We start from the raw sequence: 20,059 nt of genomic DNA on the forward strand, positions 1-20,059 counted from the left end.
CACACCTCACACACAAAGACAGACGCATGCACATACACCTCCAAAACACCCTTGGATTAACTTGTCATTTTAAACTACTGTGCCTATTTTCTGGCCCAAACTCCTGCAGAAATCAATGTGGAATATGGAGGCTGAAAAGCCATTAAAAGCAGAGTGATGCCACCAATGGTGAATACAACCCAGGAATCTGTAATCACTGACATTCTCCATTCAGTCTATATATCAGTGTGATTGCAGGCCCTAATGGGTGCTTTACTGTGGACTCTAATGGTGAGGTGGAAATGAGTATTATGTATGTATCTGTTTATGAGCTGGTGTAAGCAGTTGGCCCGGGATCCAGGTTTCTCATGCATAATGTCTATGCAAAGCAGCAGATGCAGCCGTGAATCTCCTTTCACACTGAGGAAGGATCTATGAAATATAGAGCTGTAGATTATACTCTGTAGACAGAGTGCTTCTCCGGGAGTTCAAAAGAGGCTCTCTGGAGTTTTACTGAGAGAAAAGAGAGACAGTTGTGTGTAACAAACATTTGAACCCAAGGATTCAGAAGCCAGCTACAACGGGTTCATATAGACCAATCTGTAATGGCAGATTAATTCTTCTGTACCAAGCAGTTCCTGTTCAGTTTAATGATGATCTACACGCTAAAAGGCTACATTCCTTCATTGCCATTTGAGAATAACTTACAGTGCCTTGCGAAAGTATTCGGCACCCTTGAACTTTGCGACCTTTTGCCACATTTCAGGCTTCAAACATAAAGATATAAAACTGTATTTTTTTGTGAAGAATCAACAACAAGTGGGACACAATCATGAAGTGGAACAACATTTATTGGATATTTCAAACTTTTTTAATAAATCAAAAACTGAAAAATTGGGCGTGCAAAATGATTCAGCCCCCTTAAGTTAATACTTTGTAGCGCCACCTTTTGCTGCGATTACAGCTGTAAGTCGCTTGGGGTATGTCTCTATCAGTTTTGCACATCGAGAGACATTTTTTCCCATTCCTCCTTGCAAAACAGCTCGAGCTCAGTGAGGTTGGATGGAGAGCATTTGTGAACAGCACTTTTCAGTTCTTTCCACAGATTCTCGATTGGAATCAGGTCTGGACTTTGACTTGGCCATTCTAACACCTGGATATGTTTATTTTTGAACCATTCCATTGTAGATTTTGCTTTATGTTTTGGATCATTGTCTTGTTGGAAGACAAATCTCCGTCCCAGTCTCAGGTCTTTTGCAGACATCAGGTTTTCTTCCAGAATAGTCCTGTATTTGGCTCCATCCATCTTCCCATCAATTTTAACCATCTTCCCTGTCCCTGCTGAAGAAAAGCAGGCCCAAACCATGATGCTGCCACCACCATGTTTGACAGTGGGGGATGGTGTGTTCAGCTGTGTTGCTTTTACGACAAACATAACGTTTTGCATTGTTGCCAAAAAGTTCAATTTTGGTTTCATCTGACCAGAGCACCTTCTTCCACATGTTTGGTGTGTCTCCCAGGTGGCTTGTGGCAAACTTTAAACAACACTTTTTATGGATATCTTTAATAAATGGCTTTCTTCTTGCCACTCTTCTATAAAGGCCAGATTTGTGCAATATACAACTGATTTTTGTCCTATGGACAGTCTCCCACCTCAGCTGTAGATCTCTGCAGTTCATCCAGAGTGATCATGGGCCTCTTGGCTGCATCTCTGATCAGTCTTCTACTTGTATGAGCTGAAAGTTTAGAGGGACGGCCAGGTCTTGGTAGATTTGCAGTGGTCTAATACTCCTTCCATTTCAATATTATCGCTTGCACAGTGCTCCTTGGGATGTTTAAAGCTTGGGAAATCTTTTTGTATCCAAATCCGGCTTTAAACTTCTTCACAACAGTATCTCGGACCTGCCTGGTGTGTTCCTTGTTCTTCATGATGCTCTCTGCACTTTTAACGGACCTCTGAGACTATCACAGTGCAGGTGCATTTATACGGAGACTTGATTACACACAGGTGGATTGTATTTATCATCATTAGTCATTTAGGTCAACATTGGATCATTCAGAGATCCTCACTGAACTTCTGGATAGAGTTTGCTGCACTGAAAGTAAAGGGGCTGAATAATTTTGCACGCCCAATTTTTCAGCTTTTGAATTGTTAAAAAAGTTTGAAATATCCAATAAATGTCGTTCCACTTCATGATTGTGTCCCACTTGTTGTTGATTCTTCACAAAAAAATACAGTTTTATATCTTTATGTTTGAAGCCTGAAATGTGGCAAAAGGTCGCAAAGTTCAAGGGGGCCGAATACTTTCGCAAGGCACTTTAGATGAGTGGCGATCACCATTCAAACACATAGGCGAAGCAATGAGAACAGATATTGTAGATTAGCACACACACACACACACACACACACACACACACACACACACACACACACACACACACACACACACACACACACACACACACACACGCCTTAGGTTTTCCCACACCTCCAACCACCCAGAGATGATCTTTAATCAGTGATTTCCAGCAGGGCTGTTCATGTGCTGACAGGCTAGTCATGTAGCAGGCTAATGCATTATGTCAGCCTGCCTACATGCATCCGCTGTGTCTCTGCTTAGATGTAATTGGCTGTCTGACAGTCCTCTATGGACCTGTAGGCCACTGATTACACTGATGGGGTTGGTGGCAGGAACCGTAATGTGACCAAATACATGTTGTGACAGAACAAATCAGTTGGACGGGCATTTGATTTCCAGAGGAGGCCTGTTTTTTCATGGGACCTCCTATGTGTGCACGGGCTTGCACTCATTTTTTAAATGGGGATTTTAGTAAAGACCACAGTCAGCTCATGAGTCTTAAATTAGGGGAAGCTTACAATTTATCCTACCGTTTCTATCGATCTGCATGCCAGTTCTGAATATTTATATATGCACATTTTTGTGGAACAGTTACATTTCAATAATAACATTTTAGTTTCTCAAAATCATTGTCACATGGTTAATTATAAAAATCTGAAGTAAAATGATACAAATCTAAAAGTTAAAATTCAACTATGGCTAGAGCACTAGCCTCTGCTATATAGACACATTGATACACTGTGATCCATTGGCGGCTAAATAAATGATTGTCTAGAACTCAGTGATACCCTATAGACTAATGCAGCAGTAGGCCTATAACCTCCATCACCAACTAAGTCAAATACATAGGCCTAAAGCCAACAAATAAAAAAAAGTAGAAAATATACTGATGAAAGTTCTGGTTCTTTTAATCACATTAATCTCTCTTCTCGGCCTGTCTGCCTCCCTTTCTAGCTGTCTTGACTTGAGCTATTGCTAGTGAAGTTCAACATTGTACCAAATTATCACAGGGTCCGGCACGAAGCCGTCACTAACAAACTCTCAACAGTGTATCAACTAGCCTATTCCGGGACCTCGGAGCTTCCTGCGCCAGTGCGCTCGGGACAAAAAGCACTTTTTTATGAAATCATCAGATCATGATATTGTGCTCTTTCACACAGAGGCTTGGTGATTATTGAGGTCAGGAGTGTTGGAAAGATTTTTCAAATACTGAGGAACAATCTTTCACAGTGGATGTTAGAAACAGATTTTGTTGACTTGTGTGAGGCGAAGAACAAAATGGTGGTGTACGTGGTGAGTTAAGACAATCAGAAAGAAGACATTGCCAAATGTGCACTTAATGGAGGCATTCTGGAGACAGACCATATCTTCAACACCCCCCCCCTCTCCCCCCTCTTCTTGATGCAACATTTTAAAATTATACTCAAAACACATTATCTTCACACATATTTTAGATGCTTTCACTGACAGCCGCTACTCAATCAGCTAGACCTATTGCCACGCGTAAATAACCGAATTGTGGGCTTCCCAAACACACTTGTGATTTGAAACAATCCACAGCTATTTTTAATAAAGACGCTAAGGATCATCTGTGGCTAAGTCATGCTCCCTGTTGAAGTATTTTGAATGATTTTATTTAGACAGGAGTAATTACGTAATTTTGATTAAACATTAATTTACTTTAGTGTAATGTCTTCTTTCCAATTCGCAAGCGCATCAAATACATGTTCTACACATACTGAGACAGAGGGGCGCTGTTTCACTTGCTTGGATGCTTTAACTGAGATTGATGCGTCTTTCTGTCGGCGCGTGTCTCAGTCAAATAAATTATCTATATTTCAATATTTTATTTGGATGGGCTCGGCCCCCTAAGGCCCTCCCATAATATCGACTCTGGTGTGGTTACTGAAGCAGCAAAGTCCCACTAACCGCAAACCAGATGGGATGGCGTATCAATGCTGAATGCTGTAGTAGCCATGCTGGTTAAGTGTTCCTTTGAATTCTAAATAAATCACAGACATTGTCACCAGCAAAGCACCCCCACACCATCACAACTCCTTCTCCATTCTTCATGGTGGGAACCACACTCACAGAGATCATCCGTTCACCTACTTTGTGTCTCACCAAGACACGGCGGTTGGAACCAAAAATCTCAAATTTGGACTCATCAGATCAAAGGACAGATTTCCACCGGTCTAATGTCCATTGCTCGTGTTTCTTGGCCCAAGCAAGTCTCTTCTTCTTATTGGTGTTCTTTAGTATTGGTTTCTTTGCAGCAATTAGACCATGAAGGCCTGATTCACGCGGTCTCCTCTGAACAGTTGATGTTGTGATGTGTCTGATACTTGAACTCTGTGAAGCATTTATTTGGGCTGCAATTTAAGAGGCTGGTAGCTCTGATGAACTTATCATCTGCAGCAGAGGTAACTCTGGGTCTTCCTTTCCTGTGGCGGTCCTCAAGAGAGCCAGTTTCAGTATAGAGCTTGATGGTTTTTGCGACTGCACTTGAAGAAACTTTGAAAGTTCTTGACATTTTCCAGATTGACTGACCTTAATGTCATAAAGTAATGATGAACTGTTGTTTCTCTTTGCTTTTTGAGCTGTTCTTGCCATAATATGGACTTACCAAATCGGGCTATCTTCTGTATACCACCCCTACCTTGCCACAACACAACTGACAGACTCAAACGCATTAAGAAGGAAAGAAATTCCACAAATTAACTTTAAAGAGAGGCACACTTGTTAATTGAAATGCATTCCAGGTGACTACCTCATGAAGCTGGTTGAGAGAATGCCAATAGTGTGCAAAGCTGTCATCAAGGCAAAGGGTGGCTATTTGGAAGAATCTCAAATATAAAATATATTTTGATTTGTTTAACATTTTCTTGGTTACTCCATGATTCCATATGTGTTATTTCATAGTTTTGATGTCGTCACTATTATTCTACAATGTAGAAAATAGTACAAATAAAGAAAAACCCTTGAATGAGTAGGTGTGTCCAAACTTTGACTGGTACTGTATTTGTATATGTGAGGGGGAGTGGTAAACCAATGAAGTCACTGTAGTTTGTTCCTCTTCAAGGAATGCTGCAGGATAACCTTGAGGAGGACACTTGGTTTTGTTGTGAAGGGAATGTAAATGAATGTAAATGACATGTAAAGAGATAGAGATGGCTACCCTATGTAGAGTACATAGTCATTGAACACTGGTCACTTTACTAATGTTTACATACTGTTTTACCCACTTTATATGTATATACTGTATTCTAGACTTATCCTCTATAACTACTGGTATACATAACCTTTCTATTCACATACTGTCTATACATACCATTAACACATGTATGTGTAGATACGTATAGATGGCATTTGGATTCGTGTTACAGTGCTATTTGGGTTGTTAATTGGTTTCGTTCCGAACATCTCTTGACTTCTTTATAAAAAACATTTTTTGTTGTTTTTTTTGTTGTATTATTTGTGTACTTGTTTGACATTTTACTGCATTGTTAGGCGCTAATAACATAAACATTTAGCTAAACTGTGTACACGATCAATGAACTTTCAATTGACAAACATTGAATCCTTATTCAAATGCACATTGGATGCTGAAATAGGAGTACGGTTTGGGACTGGGGACATGAGACAGAGCTTTGGCAGAAAGTGGATGTGAATGGGAGCCATAATGAAGATGTTTTCAGAGCCTTTGTGCGCTATACTCTACATGAAGTCACAGGCATAATCCCCACTGCATTTCTGAATTACTGGATATTTTTTGGAATGTAAATATTTTATGACAATCTTCATTTGAAAATGTTTATGTTGAAAGTCCACAGTTTACTATGAAGGGAGGTGTTGAGTATTCAAACACACACAGAGTGTGCCAAAACAAAAGCCTTTGATGGTGGTAATCAGACAAAGCATGCCATGTCTTCAGAAATCCACAAAGCCAGTTGAAAGCTCCCTCCCTCCCTCCCAACACACTGTGTCATTAGTCTACTAAGACAATTCAATGGCTTAACTTTCCCCCATTCTGTGAATTAATATTACTGTTAAGACACTGTCTCCAACTTTCCATCTGACAGAGAACACTTCATCTACAGCTCTCTGCATGTCTCATACTATTTCACATTCACAAACTTCTCATTCTGATATTAGACTGCTGAAGGTCAGGGAGTTATACTGTGTGTATTATTGCTTTAGTGTGTGTGTATGTGTTTGGTGCTTGGGCATGCTGAGTGTGTCTCTGGTCTCCAGTGTGTTTGTGTGTGTGCCTGGGACGTCTGTGCCCCCGGGCTGTTCTCCTGCTGTGACGAGGCAAAGGGGGGGTCAAACACACACCCCGCCCCCAACCCCCTACGACAACGTACACCCAAACACAGATTTGTGAGGAAAAAGAAACGCTGCTGTGCCGAATGGGTTTTAATGTTATTTCTGCTTCCTGAATTACAGAGCCCTCCCCCTCCCTCGCTCTGCCTCGGGGCTCGACTCCAGACTACTGCTATCCCTCTCACTGTCTCTCGCTCTTACTATCCCCTCTCACTCACTTCTATCTATTCCATCCTCTTCTGGCTCCCATTTCACCCTGCCTCTCTATCTCAGCATCACTCTCTCTCTCTATCCCTCTCCTTCTATTGATCTCAAATCCCCCTTAGCCTCTCATGCCTTTTATTCCAATTGTTTCTATTGCACTTTATTCAATTCAAGGGTCTTTCTTGGCATGGGAAACATGTGATAACATTGCCAAAGCAAGAGAGGTAGATAATATACAAAAGTGAAATAAACAATACAAATTAACAGTAAACATTACACATACAGAAGTTTATTCTCTATCTTCCCATGCTCTTCCTCGATAACATCACAATACGTTTTTCTGCCAGCTTTACTATACTGCCAACTTTTTTCCAGCTTTTCTTTATATCTGAAAGATATTGCCGGTATCAAAGCCAAAACTTTTATTTCCAGCAAACAACGTAGTAATCATTTTGGTAAAGTTCTGCCTATATTTAACAAATTACAAGTCGTATGATATGTTACGAATTGCAATTCGTACAATATGTTATGAATTTGCAATACGTATGAATTCCCAATTTTTTCTGGCTAACCTTAGTCAGGTGGCTAAGGTTAGCTAGGCTAGGTGTTAGGTTTAGGGGTTAGGAGTTAGGTTAAAGGGTTAAGGTTAGGGGGAGGGTTAGCTAAAAAGTAAAGTAGTTGCAAAGTATATGAAAAGTAGCAAGAAGTTGCAAAGTTGCTAAAATACTAAAGTTGTCTGTGATGAGATTCGAACACGGAACCTTTGGGCGGCTAGACGTTGACATTTTATGCCCACCCATTCACGCGCCTTTCGTTTTTACCTTAAGTAACCTTCTGTCTTATGTAACCATACCAAACGTAACATTTTATACTCAATTGAGTGTCCTGGATTCTTGGTTTGGTCATTCATGGAAATAAAATCGCTGAAAACATAGATGGAGAACAAGCTATCGGATGAAAAATACCGGAGCTTTGGCGCAGGTATAGCTGAGTAGCGCTAGCGAAAGTGTAAATCATAGTCCATAGATGCTGATAAGTGATTGTCCTGTGTCCCATTGTGTCATAGCTCCGCGGCTCTGACACCACCATCTGCAGGGGACGCATAGCACCTCCCCACAGGTCCCAACCAACGCGTCTCAGGTATGTATCCTCTATTCATTTGAATGTGTTGACAGTTGGAGAAATTGTTTGAGCTGTGCTACAAATTCTAAAAAGTATGAAAGCTAACGGTCCAATATTCCACTGTTGTGCATACGTGTACACATTTTGGTAAACAGTATGATAAACCCTTAACGCCACTTGGCAAAAAATAAAATAAATGCTCCCACTTTTTATTATTTTTATTTCTATTTCTACAAATCAATCAAATCAAAGTATCAATATAAAATCGTCCAAAATAATATTTAGATATGTAACTGTATTGACTTTTTCCCTCACCACTATTTTATATTGCTACATTGCATTGTTCGCCACTTTGTCACTTCCCCCTCCAAAAACCCATTACCCAATGAATAAATAGCAAAAAACCATAGAGGCCATCCTCTGTGGCTGTCTAACAAATGGCCTAAATCAGACTGCAGGAATGAAACAATGGAAGGATAAAACTATGAGAGCAGGCTAGATGTAATTATCAGACACGTCAGAGGCAGGTAACCCAAACAGCATTCTAACTCCATGAGATGGTGAGTGTAGTGAGGAAGAAGGGAGTGTGGGATGACTTCAGGTGGCTTAAAACGGATGTTGTGTGCCTTATCTGTCATCTGCAGCACCTCTGCTCTTATTCTCGAGAGAGGCAAAGTCAGAGGGTTGGGGGAGGCATAGATTGTATGTTTGTGTCTGTGTGTATGCCTGTGGGTGTGTGTTATGCAGTTTAATTTCCCCCTCCTCTTCCTTAGCTCAGAGGGATAATAAACCCTGAGCTTCTCCTCTCCTCTCTGCGTGCTGCAATCTGTCTTGATGGCAGACCTCTACACGGTTACCACCTGATGGATACAGGTTACCACCTGTATTGAATCCTAGTGAGCAATGTTGGATGCTTGTATAATGGTGCCTTGTGACTGTGAAACCATTAGCATGTAGCCATGTTAGTGTATAGCTAGCGCATAGCTAGCAGGTAGCTGGTGTGTAGCTAGCGGGTTGTTACTATGTAGTGTGTAGCTCCTTACCTGCGGTGGTGAGGCAGTGTTCCTCGTCACTGTTGTCCTGACAGTTGTCCTGTCCGTTACACAGGAAACTGCGGTCCACACAGTGCCCGTTACGACACTTGAAGCGGGCCTCCAGGCACACCAGCGGGTTACCTGCTGTGAGAGGACCACAACACAGCTCAGAGGTTAGAGGTCAGGGGATAGAGGTCAGGGGTTAGGTATGTGATAAACAAACTGTAGGCATTCTTTTGTTTCATTTTTATAACCACCAGCTCCTTAAACTGAAGAGCTAGAGAAAACTCAAACCTTTAACACGGTCCAATTTATCAATTTATCAAAGAAATATCAAGAGGGAATTAATGAAAAAATTAAATGCATCACACTGCATCGAGAGATACAGTAAAACCTTTTGATCTCGGTTTTTGATTAGATACACAAATCCAACTAGCATGAGAGACCTCAGAACACTTCTGATTCCTCTTTGCACTCTTGTGCTGCTTGGCCTTTGTTCCAAGCCTGAGCAGAATGAGGCTGAATTATCTTGTAAGAATATCCAGACAATTAGGCAGTAGAGACATAGTGGTCGGTTCTCAGAGCGCGGCGTTCGTAGCACAGAGCACGTGGAAGGAGTGCAGTTCCATTTAAATGGCTAGATTAGATGTGCATCAGTGTGGGGGCCTGCAGGCTAGGCACAGTGTCTCTGACGATGGAGAGTGATTGGCTCGTTAGAAGCTGCTCTGCCGAGATGGAGAGAAACAGGAACAGAGGGAGGGAGCCATGTGAGCCCACTTCCAAATCCACCACTTCTATATACTACAGCTAAAGCTGAAGTGTATGTGGTTAAATAGAGAGTGGCTTCCATGACATACTGTACATTAAGGTCATGATGGGGTATTATGCCAGGGTTAGTATGGGATGGGAGGTGGTTACTGTGGGATACTCACTGCATTTCTTCTCGTCGCTCCCGTCAGGACAGTCGCTGAAGCCATTGCAACGGAACCGCCCGATAATACAGTGTATCCCGTTGGCACAGGCAAAGAACGTCGGAGCACACTTGGACTTTATCTTGGCTGTGGGGAGGAGAGGAGAGGAGTGGGGGAGAGAGCGAGGGAGAGGATGTTATTAGGATGATGCAGAAATGACTATGGATGGATGATGCTGCAGTTGTAAATGTCTCATAATAGAGTTGAGCTGTGGGGAAAAGAGGGAAATATGAGAAAGAAGAAAGAATGAGAAGAAGGGAAAGAAGTAGAGGTAGAGAAAGGGAAGGAAGGAGAGAGAGGGATGAAGAACAGGACAGTGAGAGAGGGGGAGACAAGGAGTGAGAGGCGAGTGGGAGGGATAGAGGGATGTGGGTCCTACCAGACAATCACTGTATATTACAGGCTGCTGCTCACATTTCATTCATGGCCTTAAAGGATCCTTCTTATTGACATTCTGGCAATGGTGAGTTCTAATACATAATGTTACAAATGTAGTTATGTTATACTAAAGGTCAGTGAATGTATCAGTTCTACTTGTCCTGCAGTACTTCTTTGCACTTTCTCTATAGACCTACCCCCCACCTTAAGAGCTACAGGTTGGAAACAGAATGGAAAGTAGTTAGGAAGGAGAGCAGACAGAAAGCAGACAGAGACAAAGAGAGAACAAAGTGGAGGGAAGCGTTAGTATAGATCCACCATCGATCAATCTAACGGCGGGTAGACGGAGGGAGGGCCAGATCTCAGTGGCTAGCCAGGAGATTGACGAGCCTCCACCCCTATGGGGGTGGGGGTGTGTGGGTGGAGGGGTGTGTTTAACCTCAGCAGAACCTAACTTTAGCTGCCTGCTTTAGACACATTGATCCCCTCTCTGGAGGAAAACACTGTGGAGAAAGTAGCTACACCAGGCAGAGGACTGACAGGGAGACGTGTGGGGAGAAGTCAGACCAGAAAGAACTAGGTTACTTTGGATGCTTTTCAGTCCAGAGCAGAAAATTACTTTCCAGGGCCTGGATAGGCGTTTTGAGAAGTGCATTGGATTTGCCTAGACCCAGGGAGTCTGTCCCATAGTGTGACCCAAGCTTGCTATGGCAAGATGAGTCCATCTGGGACACTCTGCCGTGCAAATCAAAGAACCTCAGCGCATTATCTAGATTAGAAATCCACTATCTGGTGGGGGGACGGGACGGGAAGGAGAAGAGAGAGAGCTAAAACCACTTATCCTTCAGAACTTTTACTTCTTAATCTGTACTTTATAATTTTTCAACATTCAAAGTTTAATTCCCTCTGGAAAATGTATGCAAAACAAAAGCTTAGTAAATCAGACGCTATAGGAAGAGATCTAACCTTCTGTAGGTGGCATGGTCAACTCAGCAGTCAGTTGAGCAACCACCAGTAACCAGTTAGCCACTAGTATGTGGGCACAGACACTGCATACATAACCGGCGGCTCTAGTAAAACCCAGCATTACAAAGCAAGGCCTCAACCCTCTGAATCACTGACACAGGAAAGGGGTGTAGTGAGTGGGTACACAGTATATCTCTAAGCCAGCCAACACCCAAACATCTCCCTGTGTTTTCGCCACTTTGAATAACAAAGAGAATTATTATTGGCCTGTCCATGGCTTGGCACTGCGCCATTTAAAATGCCAGGGGCACACATTTCTCCCCCTACGATCCATTGTGGTAGGCTGATTTATGAGCTCTTTCAAGCTGCAGCGATTATGTGTGGAAGAAGGAGGGGTACGCAGAGCACCCGCATACTCTCTCCTCTCCTCTATGAAATGCAATCCCTCAACACTGGAGCGTCTGGTCTGCCTGTGTGTGTGTGTGCGTGTGCACGTTTGTGTGTGTGTGTGTGTGTGTACAGCCTTTGTTTACAGCCACAGCGGAGGCCCTGAGTGCTTAAAGCCCATTCTGCATGGATGGTATATCACATTCATTAAACTCTGCGGAGAAAAAAGACATGGCTCTGAGTTGTTGTTTTTCTTCATATTTTCTCACTCTCTCTCACTTTGCTGTGGAAAACAATCAAAACAGATTGCATCTGTTTCTCACATATCATGTTTTTCTTGCATTTCTTTTGGTCTCCTAAAAAAGTGAAAAATCGAGGGAAGATTGGTTTGTGGCTACATGGATCTGAAGTCTCAATCCACTTCTTTTGTCTGCTCCTTTCCTTCATCATCTACTCATACGAAGGACAGGAGATGAGGATGCACCCCTGTAAAGGGGCCCCTTTCCTTTTTCCCTTTATCCCGGACCCGGGGTGCATCCTCGTCAGTAGTCCAACTAAATGTATTCAACTGAAATGTGTCTTCCAAATTTAACCCAAGCCTTAATCAACATCCACGTCTTTGGCTTCCAGGGAAACCTTCCGGTTACTGGCCCAATGCTCTCCCGCCCCTTGCCCTGTCATGGCTACCTTTCCTCCTTCTCCCCCAGAAACCCAGTAGCACCAGTATGGATACCCACTGTCTGATCCAAGCTTATATTGTCAGAATTAGTAAAAAAAATTGCATTAATGGTAATTTCAAGGCAGTTGCACAGAAACTGGATTGGTGGGGGTGTGTGGGTGGAGGGGTGTGGAAGGGGGAAGTTAATGTGCTTATAGCTGCATTCACATCTCATTGGGGTCACCTCGTCCTTCACAGGCAGAGCAGAGCACAGCTCTCAAAAAAAAAGGGGGAGCGGAGAGAGGAGAGGCTTTACGAAACAAAAATCAGACCCTGTTATTAAATGTCCCTGGTTTATTCCTCTGTGAAGGTGTTCTCTTTGTTTTTGTTGCCCGGAATCCCTTGCTCTCCACCTCTCTAAATTTAAGTACTTTCTTGTTTCTTTTCCAGAGCATTGTCCTTCAACCTCCCCCACTCTCTCCCCCCACTCTTCCACCACTCCTATCACGCGCTCCCTCTAAGTTGAATTTCTCTAATTCTGGGCCAAGTTTTCCCCCTTCTCCTCTGAGCCTAAATAGAGGTTGTTTACAAAAAACAGCCCCATTTTTTTTTGTATGGCTACCAAAGTCAGTGGGGGTGTTCAGCTCAGCTGTACAAAATAAAACGAATGCGCCTGCAGTCAAGTAAGGCCAATACCAGCAGGAAAATAAAATTGAAGCTTATTTACTGCATTTCTACGCAATTTAAAAACGCAAAAATGAAATTTCGAGAACAGCAAAAAACAAGCTAAATTTACTTCAGACGTTATTATCTTGTTGCTGTAGCTTCATTTACAGTGCATTCGGAAAGTATTCAGGCCCCTTGACTTTTTCCACATGTTGTTATGGGGTATTGTGTGTAGATTGAGGGAAAACATCTATTTAAAGCATTTTAGAATAAGGCTGTAACATAACAACATGTGGAAAAAGTCAAGGGGCCTGAATACTTTCCGAATGCACTGTAAATGAAGCTACAGCAACAAGGTAATAACGTCTGAAGTAAATTTAGCTTATTTTTTGCTGTTCTCGAAATGTCATATATATATATATATATATATATATATATACACACACACAACATAAATACTTTATTTACATAGGTATTCAGACCCTTTGCTATGAGACTCGAAATTGAACTCAGGTGCATCCTGTTTCCATTGATCATCCTTGAGATGTTTCTACAACTTGATTGGAGTCCACCTGTGGTAAAAACACTGCTATGCACTAGCTACATAAGCCCTGTGATTAAAACTCTAGCTTAGTTTCATGTCAAATCAAACAGCAGTTACAGTACCTAGCCCAAGTCATCTACACAGGGGTGGGAAACTCCAGTCCTCGATTGGTGTCACTTTTTCGCCATCCCCAGCAAACACAGCTGATTAATCAATTAGCATTGTAAACTGAAGATCATGATTATGTGATTATTGGAGTCAGGTGTGTTAGCTGGGGCAAAAAAGGCACTCGAGGACTGGAATAACAGCCATCTTTACCTGCCAAATGATGCCGCTGGCGCAAAGGCACACACCCACGCACCCACACTTGATGGGTAAGTGCTTTTCCTTTCAAATCCTTCCTAAACCTTACACTAGAGAACATTCTTAATTGCAAATATGTTTGCCATAAAAGCATCTAAGCAGCGAAGAGCATGATAGTTTTAGCTTTAATGAAATACTTTAGATTTTTTCCTAACAGGATCCCTCCAACCTTCTCCTCTCCTCTCCTTCCGCAGCCAATACTTTCCCTCTTTATTTTCTTTCCCCCTCAGCCCCTCCTTCCTTCCTTCTCTCCCTCGCTCCATAAGAAAATAAGTCTCTGAGCACAGGTGGACCAGGTCGTGATGAGCATGCATGAGCGAGAGTGAGGAGTGACATGGAGCGGAGGGGAATAAAAGAAGAGAGAGAGAAAAGAGAGGAGAGAAAAGAGAGGAGAGAGAGAGAAAAGAGAGGAGAGAGAGAGAAAAGAGAGGAGAGAGAGAGAAAAGAGAGGAGAGAGAGAGAGAGAAAAGAGAGGAGAGAGAAAAGAGAGGAGAGAGAAAAGAGAGGAGAGAGAAAAGAGAGAGAGGAAGAGAGAGAGAGGAAGAGAGAGAGAGAGAGAGAGAGAGAGAGAGAGAGAGAGAGAGAGAGAGAGAGAGAGAGGAAAAGGCTGAGGAGTTGAAAGGATATTCTCTGACCTTGCCTGTGCGTTTGTGTGGGAAGGAAAATCGATGGGTAATGGAGTCTGGGTGAAAGCAAGGAGGGCACACAGAGACAGAGGCAGTCTGCTAGGAGGTTGGAAGATCAAACTAATCAATCTGGCTCCTTCAGAGTCCTGGCCCAGTCTGACGCTGTACAATACAATAAACATCTGAGGGAGAACAATGTACAGTAGGTTGGCACTAAAGAGCAGCCTTCGGCCTTGCTCTCTCTTGGCCCTGAAACATTAATGGAACTTTTCGATCACGCCCAGGCCAGACAACGTTCAGGCGATATTACCAACATGTGTAGAAGGGGAGCAGTGACTCCTGGACACTGTATTTCTTTGCAATGATTTTAAATCAGTCTACGTCATAAACTGTCAAGGCACTATGTGCAACCTTCTGTCAAGAAAAGTGTGTGCTATATCAAATATGTGGCGCCGAAGGAGATGGCTGCTGTTTTACAATCCCGTAACCAATTGTGCTATTGTGTACGTTTTGTCGTGTTAATTGTACATAATTTTGTACATAATGTTTCTGCCACGGTGTCTTATGACCGAAAAGAGCTTATTGATATCAGGGCAGCGATTACTCACCCCGTACTGGAGACATTCTTCTTCCTCAACAAGTCGGGCGGGAAGGATTTACTCCAGACACGTGACAAGGCCCTCATCCCCGTCATTCGCAGGAAGAAAAGATGGAGGTATCATGGACGACGGTCTGGGTGCCTTGTAAGGATCCGTTGCCAAGAGGGTAATCTACCTTTTCCATCTTTCCTATTAGCCAACGTACAATCAATCAATCAATAATAAAATCGATGAACTATGAGCACATATATCCTACCAACGGGACAATAAAAAACGATAATATCTTATGCTTCACCGAGTCGTGGCTGAATGACGACATGAATAACATACAGTTGGTGGGTTTTATTTTTTTTCTCGGCAGGATAGAACAGCAGCCTCTGTGAAGACAAGGGGTGATGGCCTATGCATATTTGTAAACAGCGGGTACACGAAATCTAAGGAAGTCTCAAGGTTTTGTTCGCCTGAGGTAGAGTAGCTCATGATAAGCTGTAGATCTCACTATTTACCAAGAGAGTTTACATCTATATTTTTTGTAGCTGTCTATATACCACCGCAGACTGGTGCTGGCACCAAAACCGCACTCAATGAGCTGTATACGGCCATAAGCAAACAGGAAAACGCTCATCCAGAGGCGGCGCTCCTAGTGGCCGGGGACTTTAATGCAGGGAAACTCAAATCAGTTTAACCTAATTTCTATCAGCATGTTAAATGTGTAACCAGAGAAAAAAAACTCTTGACCACCTTTACTCCAGACACAGAGACGCATACGAAGCGTTGGACTAGTAACCGGAAGGTTGCAAGTTCAAATCCCCGAGCTGACAAGGTACAAATCTGTCGTTCTGCCCCTGAACAGGCAGTTAACCCACTGTTCCTAGGCCGTCATTGAAAATAAGAATTTGTTCTTAACTGACTTGCCTAGTTAAATAAAGGTAAAATAAAATAAATAAATAAATTACAAGCAAAAAATAAAGCAGTAAGCACCAGTGACCCGCTCAACAAGAAAGTGGTCAGATGAAGCAGATGCTAAGCTACAGGACTGTTTTGCAAGCACAGAATGGAATATGTTCCGGGATTCTTCCGATGGCATTGAGGAGTACACCACATCTGTCACTGGCTTCATCAATAAGCGCATCGATGACGTCATCCCCACAGTGACCGTACGTACATACGCCAACCAGAAGCCAATGAATCATACTACACCGGCTACGACACTCATCGGATGTGGCAGGGCTTGCAAACTATTATAGACTACAACGGCAAGCACAGCCACAAGCTACCCAGTGACACAAACCTACCAGTCAAGCTAAATTACTTATATGCTCACTTCAAGGTAAGTAGCACTGAAACATGTATGAGTGCACCAGCTGTTCCAGACGACTGTGTGATCACACTGTCCATAGCATTTAAATAGGTCAACATTCACAAGGTTGCAGGGCCAGACAGAATACCAGGACGTGTACTCCGAGCATGTGCTGACCAACTGGCAAGTGTCTTCACTGACATTTTCAAACGGTCCCTGATTGAGTCTGTAATGCCAACATGTTTCATGCAGACCACCATAGTCCCTGTGTCCAAGAAAACTAAGGTAACCTGCCTAAATGACTACCGACCCGTAGCACTCACGTCTGCCATGAAGTGCTCTGAAAGGCTGGTAATGGCTCACATCAACACCATTATCCCAGAAACCCTAGAACAACTCCAATTTGCATACCACCCCAACAGATCCACAGATGAGGCAATCTCTATTGCACTCAACACTACTCTTTTCCACCTGGACAAAGGAACACCTATGTGAGAATGCTATTCATTGACTACAGCTCAGTGTTCAACACCATAGTGCCCTCAAAGCTCATCAGTAAGCTATGGACGCTGGGACTAAACACCTCCCTCTGCAACTGGATCCTGGAATTCCTGACGGCCTGCCCCCAGGTGGTAAGGATAGGTAACAACACATCCGCCACGCTGATCCCCAACACGGGGGCCCCTCAGGGGTGCGTGCTCAGTCCCCTCCTGCACTCCCTGTTCACTCATGACTGCATGGCCAGGCACGAGTCCAACACCATCATCAAGTTTTCTGATGACACAACAGTGGTAAGCCTGATCACTGACAATGATGAGACAGCCTATAGGGAGGAGGTCAGAGACCTGGTCGTGTGGTGCCAGGACAACAACCTCTCCCTCAATGTGATCAAGACAAAGGAGATGATTGTGGACTACAGGAAAAGGAGGACCGAGCATGCCGCCATTATCATCTACGGGGCTGCAGTGGAGAAGGTTGAGAGCTTCAAGTTTCTTGGTGTCCACATCACCAACAAACTATCATGGTCCAAACACACTAACATGCTGACCAGACCGGACACGTCACATGCCCGAGAATCGCAAAATACATTTAGAAATCCATGTTATTCAATTATATCACCCACACTGCTCTAAAATAGAACACCTTTCTATTTCTAACGCAGATCACACTGCAAGTCCTGCCTCTCCCATCTCCTCATTGGTATATAGAAGCAGGTACCCATGTGCCTCTCCCATCTCCTCATTGGTATTACCCACGTGGGTGATTGAAAGACGAAATGTTTTGCCGGTTGTCGTGGTAATACTATGAAAGTGTAGATGCCAATCACCATATACAGTGGGGCAAAAGAGTATTTAGTCAGCCACCAATTGTGCAAGTTCTCCCACTTAAAAAGATGAGAGAGGTCTGTAATTTTCATCATAGGTACACTTCAACTATGACAGACAAAATGAGAGAGAAAAAAAATCCAGAAAATCACATTGTAGGATTTGTAATGAATAAGTATTTGGTCACCTACAAACAAGCAAGATTTCTGGCTCTCACAGACCTGTAACTTCTTCTTTAAGAGGCTCCTCTGTCCTCCACTCGTTACCTGCATTAATGGCACCTGTTTGAACTTGTTATCAGTATAAAAGACACCTGTCCACAACCTCAAACAGTCACACTCCAAACTCCACTATGGCCAAGACCAAAGAGCTGTCAAAGGACACCAGAAACAAAATTGTAGACCTGCACCAGGCTGGGAAGACTGAATCTGCAATAGTCAAGCAGCTTGGTTTGAAGAAATCAACTGTGGGAGCAATTATTACGAAATGGAAGACATACAAGACCACTGATAATCTCCCTCGATCTGAGGCTCCACGCAAGATCTCACCCCAGCAAAAATCCCAGAACCACACGGGGGGACCTAGTGAATGACCTGCAGAGAGCTGGGACCAAAGTAACAAAGCCTACCATCAGTAAGTAACACATTACGCCGCCAGGGACTTAAATCCTGCAATGCCAGACGTGTCCCCCTGCTTAAGCCAGTACATGTCCAGGCCCGTCTGAAGTTTGCTAGAGAGCATTTGGATGATCCAGAAGAAGATTGGGAGAATGTCATATGGTCAGATGAAACCAAAATATAACTTTTCTGTAAAATCTCAACTCGTCGTGTTTGGAGGACAAAGAATGCTGAGTTGCATCCAAAGAACACCATACCTACTGTGAAGCATGGGGGTGGAAACATCATGCTTTGGGGCTGTTTTTCTGCAAAGGGACCAGGACGACTAATCCGTGTAAAGGAAAGAATGAATGGGGCCATGTATCGTGACATTTTGAGTGAAAACCTCCTTCCATCAGCAAGGGCATTGAAGATGAAACATGGCTGGGTCTTTCAGCATGACAATGATCCCAAACACACCACCCCGGCAACGAAGGAGTGGCTTCGTAAGAAGCATTTCAAGGTCCTGGTAGTGGCCTAGCCAGTCTCCAGATCTCAACCCCATAGAAAATATTTGGAGGGAGTTGAAAGTCTGTGTTGCCCAGCAACAGCCCCAAAACATCACTGCTCTAGAGGAGATCTGCATGGAGGAATGGGCCAAAATACCAGCAACAGTGTGTGAAAACCTTGTGAAGACTTACAGTTTGACCTCTCTCATTGCCAACAAAGGGTATATAACAAAGTATTGAGATAAACTTTTGTTATTGACCAAATACTTTTTTTCCACCATAATTTGCAAATAAATTAATTAAAAATCCTACAATATGATTTCTGGATATTTTTTCTCATTTTGTCTGTCATAGTTGAAGTGTACCTATGAAGAAAATGACAGGCCTCTCTCATCTTTTTAAGTGGGAGAACTTGCACAATTGGTGGCTGACTAAATACTTTTTTGCCCCACTGTAAGTTCAAAGATGAAAAAGCCTGGAAGGAGGAGAGATGACTAGAAACGATTCAGGTTAGCCATTTTATGTGTGGATTAATTGTCTGGGTAGAGGACCTTATGCATTTCAGGTAAAATAACAACTCAATGTTTATATCCCAGGACAAATTAGCTAGCAGCAGCAAGCTAGCTAAATAGGACAAATTAGCTAGCAAGTGCAAGCTAACTAGCTAAATTGCCATACATGTTTAATGCATTTCGACCTGTCCCCAAATTAATGTCATTGGTTCAGAGTTTGTCTTGATATTTGAACCTGCGTGTCGCGATCGCAGACTCCAGCCACCCTAGTCATAGACTGTTCTCTCTGCTATCGCACGGCAAGCGCCAAGTCTAGGTCCAAAAGGATTCTTAACAGCTTCTACCCCCAAGCCATAAGACTCCTGAACAGCTAATCAAATGGCTACCCAGACCCCTCTTTTACGCTGCTGCTACTCTCTGTTTATAATCATTGCATAGTCACATTAACTCTACCTACATGTACATATTACCTCAAATACCTCAACTAACCAGTGCCCCCGCACATCGACTCTGTACCGGTACCCCGGCTTTTTAATTATTTGTTACTTTCATTTTACATTTTTTTACTCAACATTTATTTGTATTCGTTTTCTTAACTTCTTAAAGCACTGTTGGTTTAAGGGCTTGTAAATAT

General features: G+C 43.0%; 1 protein-coding gene and 1 long non-coding RNA gene across 2 annotated transcripts in view; both read right to left on the minus strand.

Annotated features, from left to right (window-relative positions):
• LOC149985241 (uncharacterized) overlaps nt 1-20,059 on the minus strand; it is a 1,026,866-nt gene that overhangs the window by 134,835 nt on the left and 871,972 nt on the right. The window lies entirely within an intron of this gene.
• The window catches only part of LOC110497066 (low-density lipoprotein receptor class A domain-containing protein 3), a 140,417-nt gene that overhangs the window by 44,001 nt on the left and 76,357 nt on the right, over nt 1-20,059 (minus strand). The window contains exons 3-4 of the mRNA XM_036956334.2: nt 9,958-10,083; nt 9,035-9,169 (exon numbers count right to left, since the gene is read on the minus strand). Coding sequence (XP_036812229.2) covers nt 9,035-9,169; nt 9,958-10,083 — 261 coding nt within the window. The remainder of the gene's footprint in view (nt 1-9,034; nt 9,170-9,957; nt 10,084-20,059) is intronic.

This window comes from Oncorhynchus mykiss, chromosome 2, assembly GCF_057628025.1.
Source record: "Oncorhynchus mykiss isolate SJ-2025 chromosome 2, ASM5762802v1, whole genome shotgun sequence".
NCBI classification, from domain to species: Eukaryota; Metazoa; Chordata; class Actinopteri; order Salmoniformes; family Salmonidae; genus Oncorhynchus; species Oncorhynchus mykiss.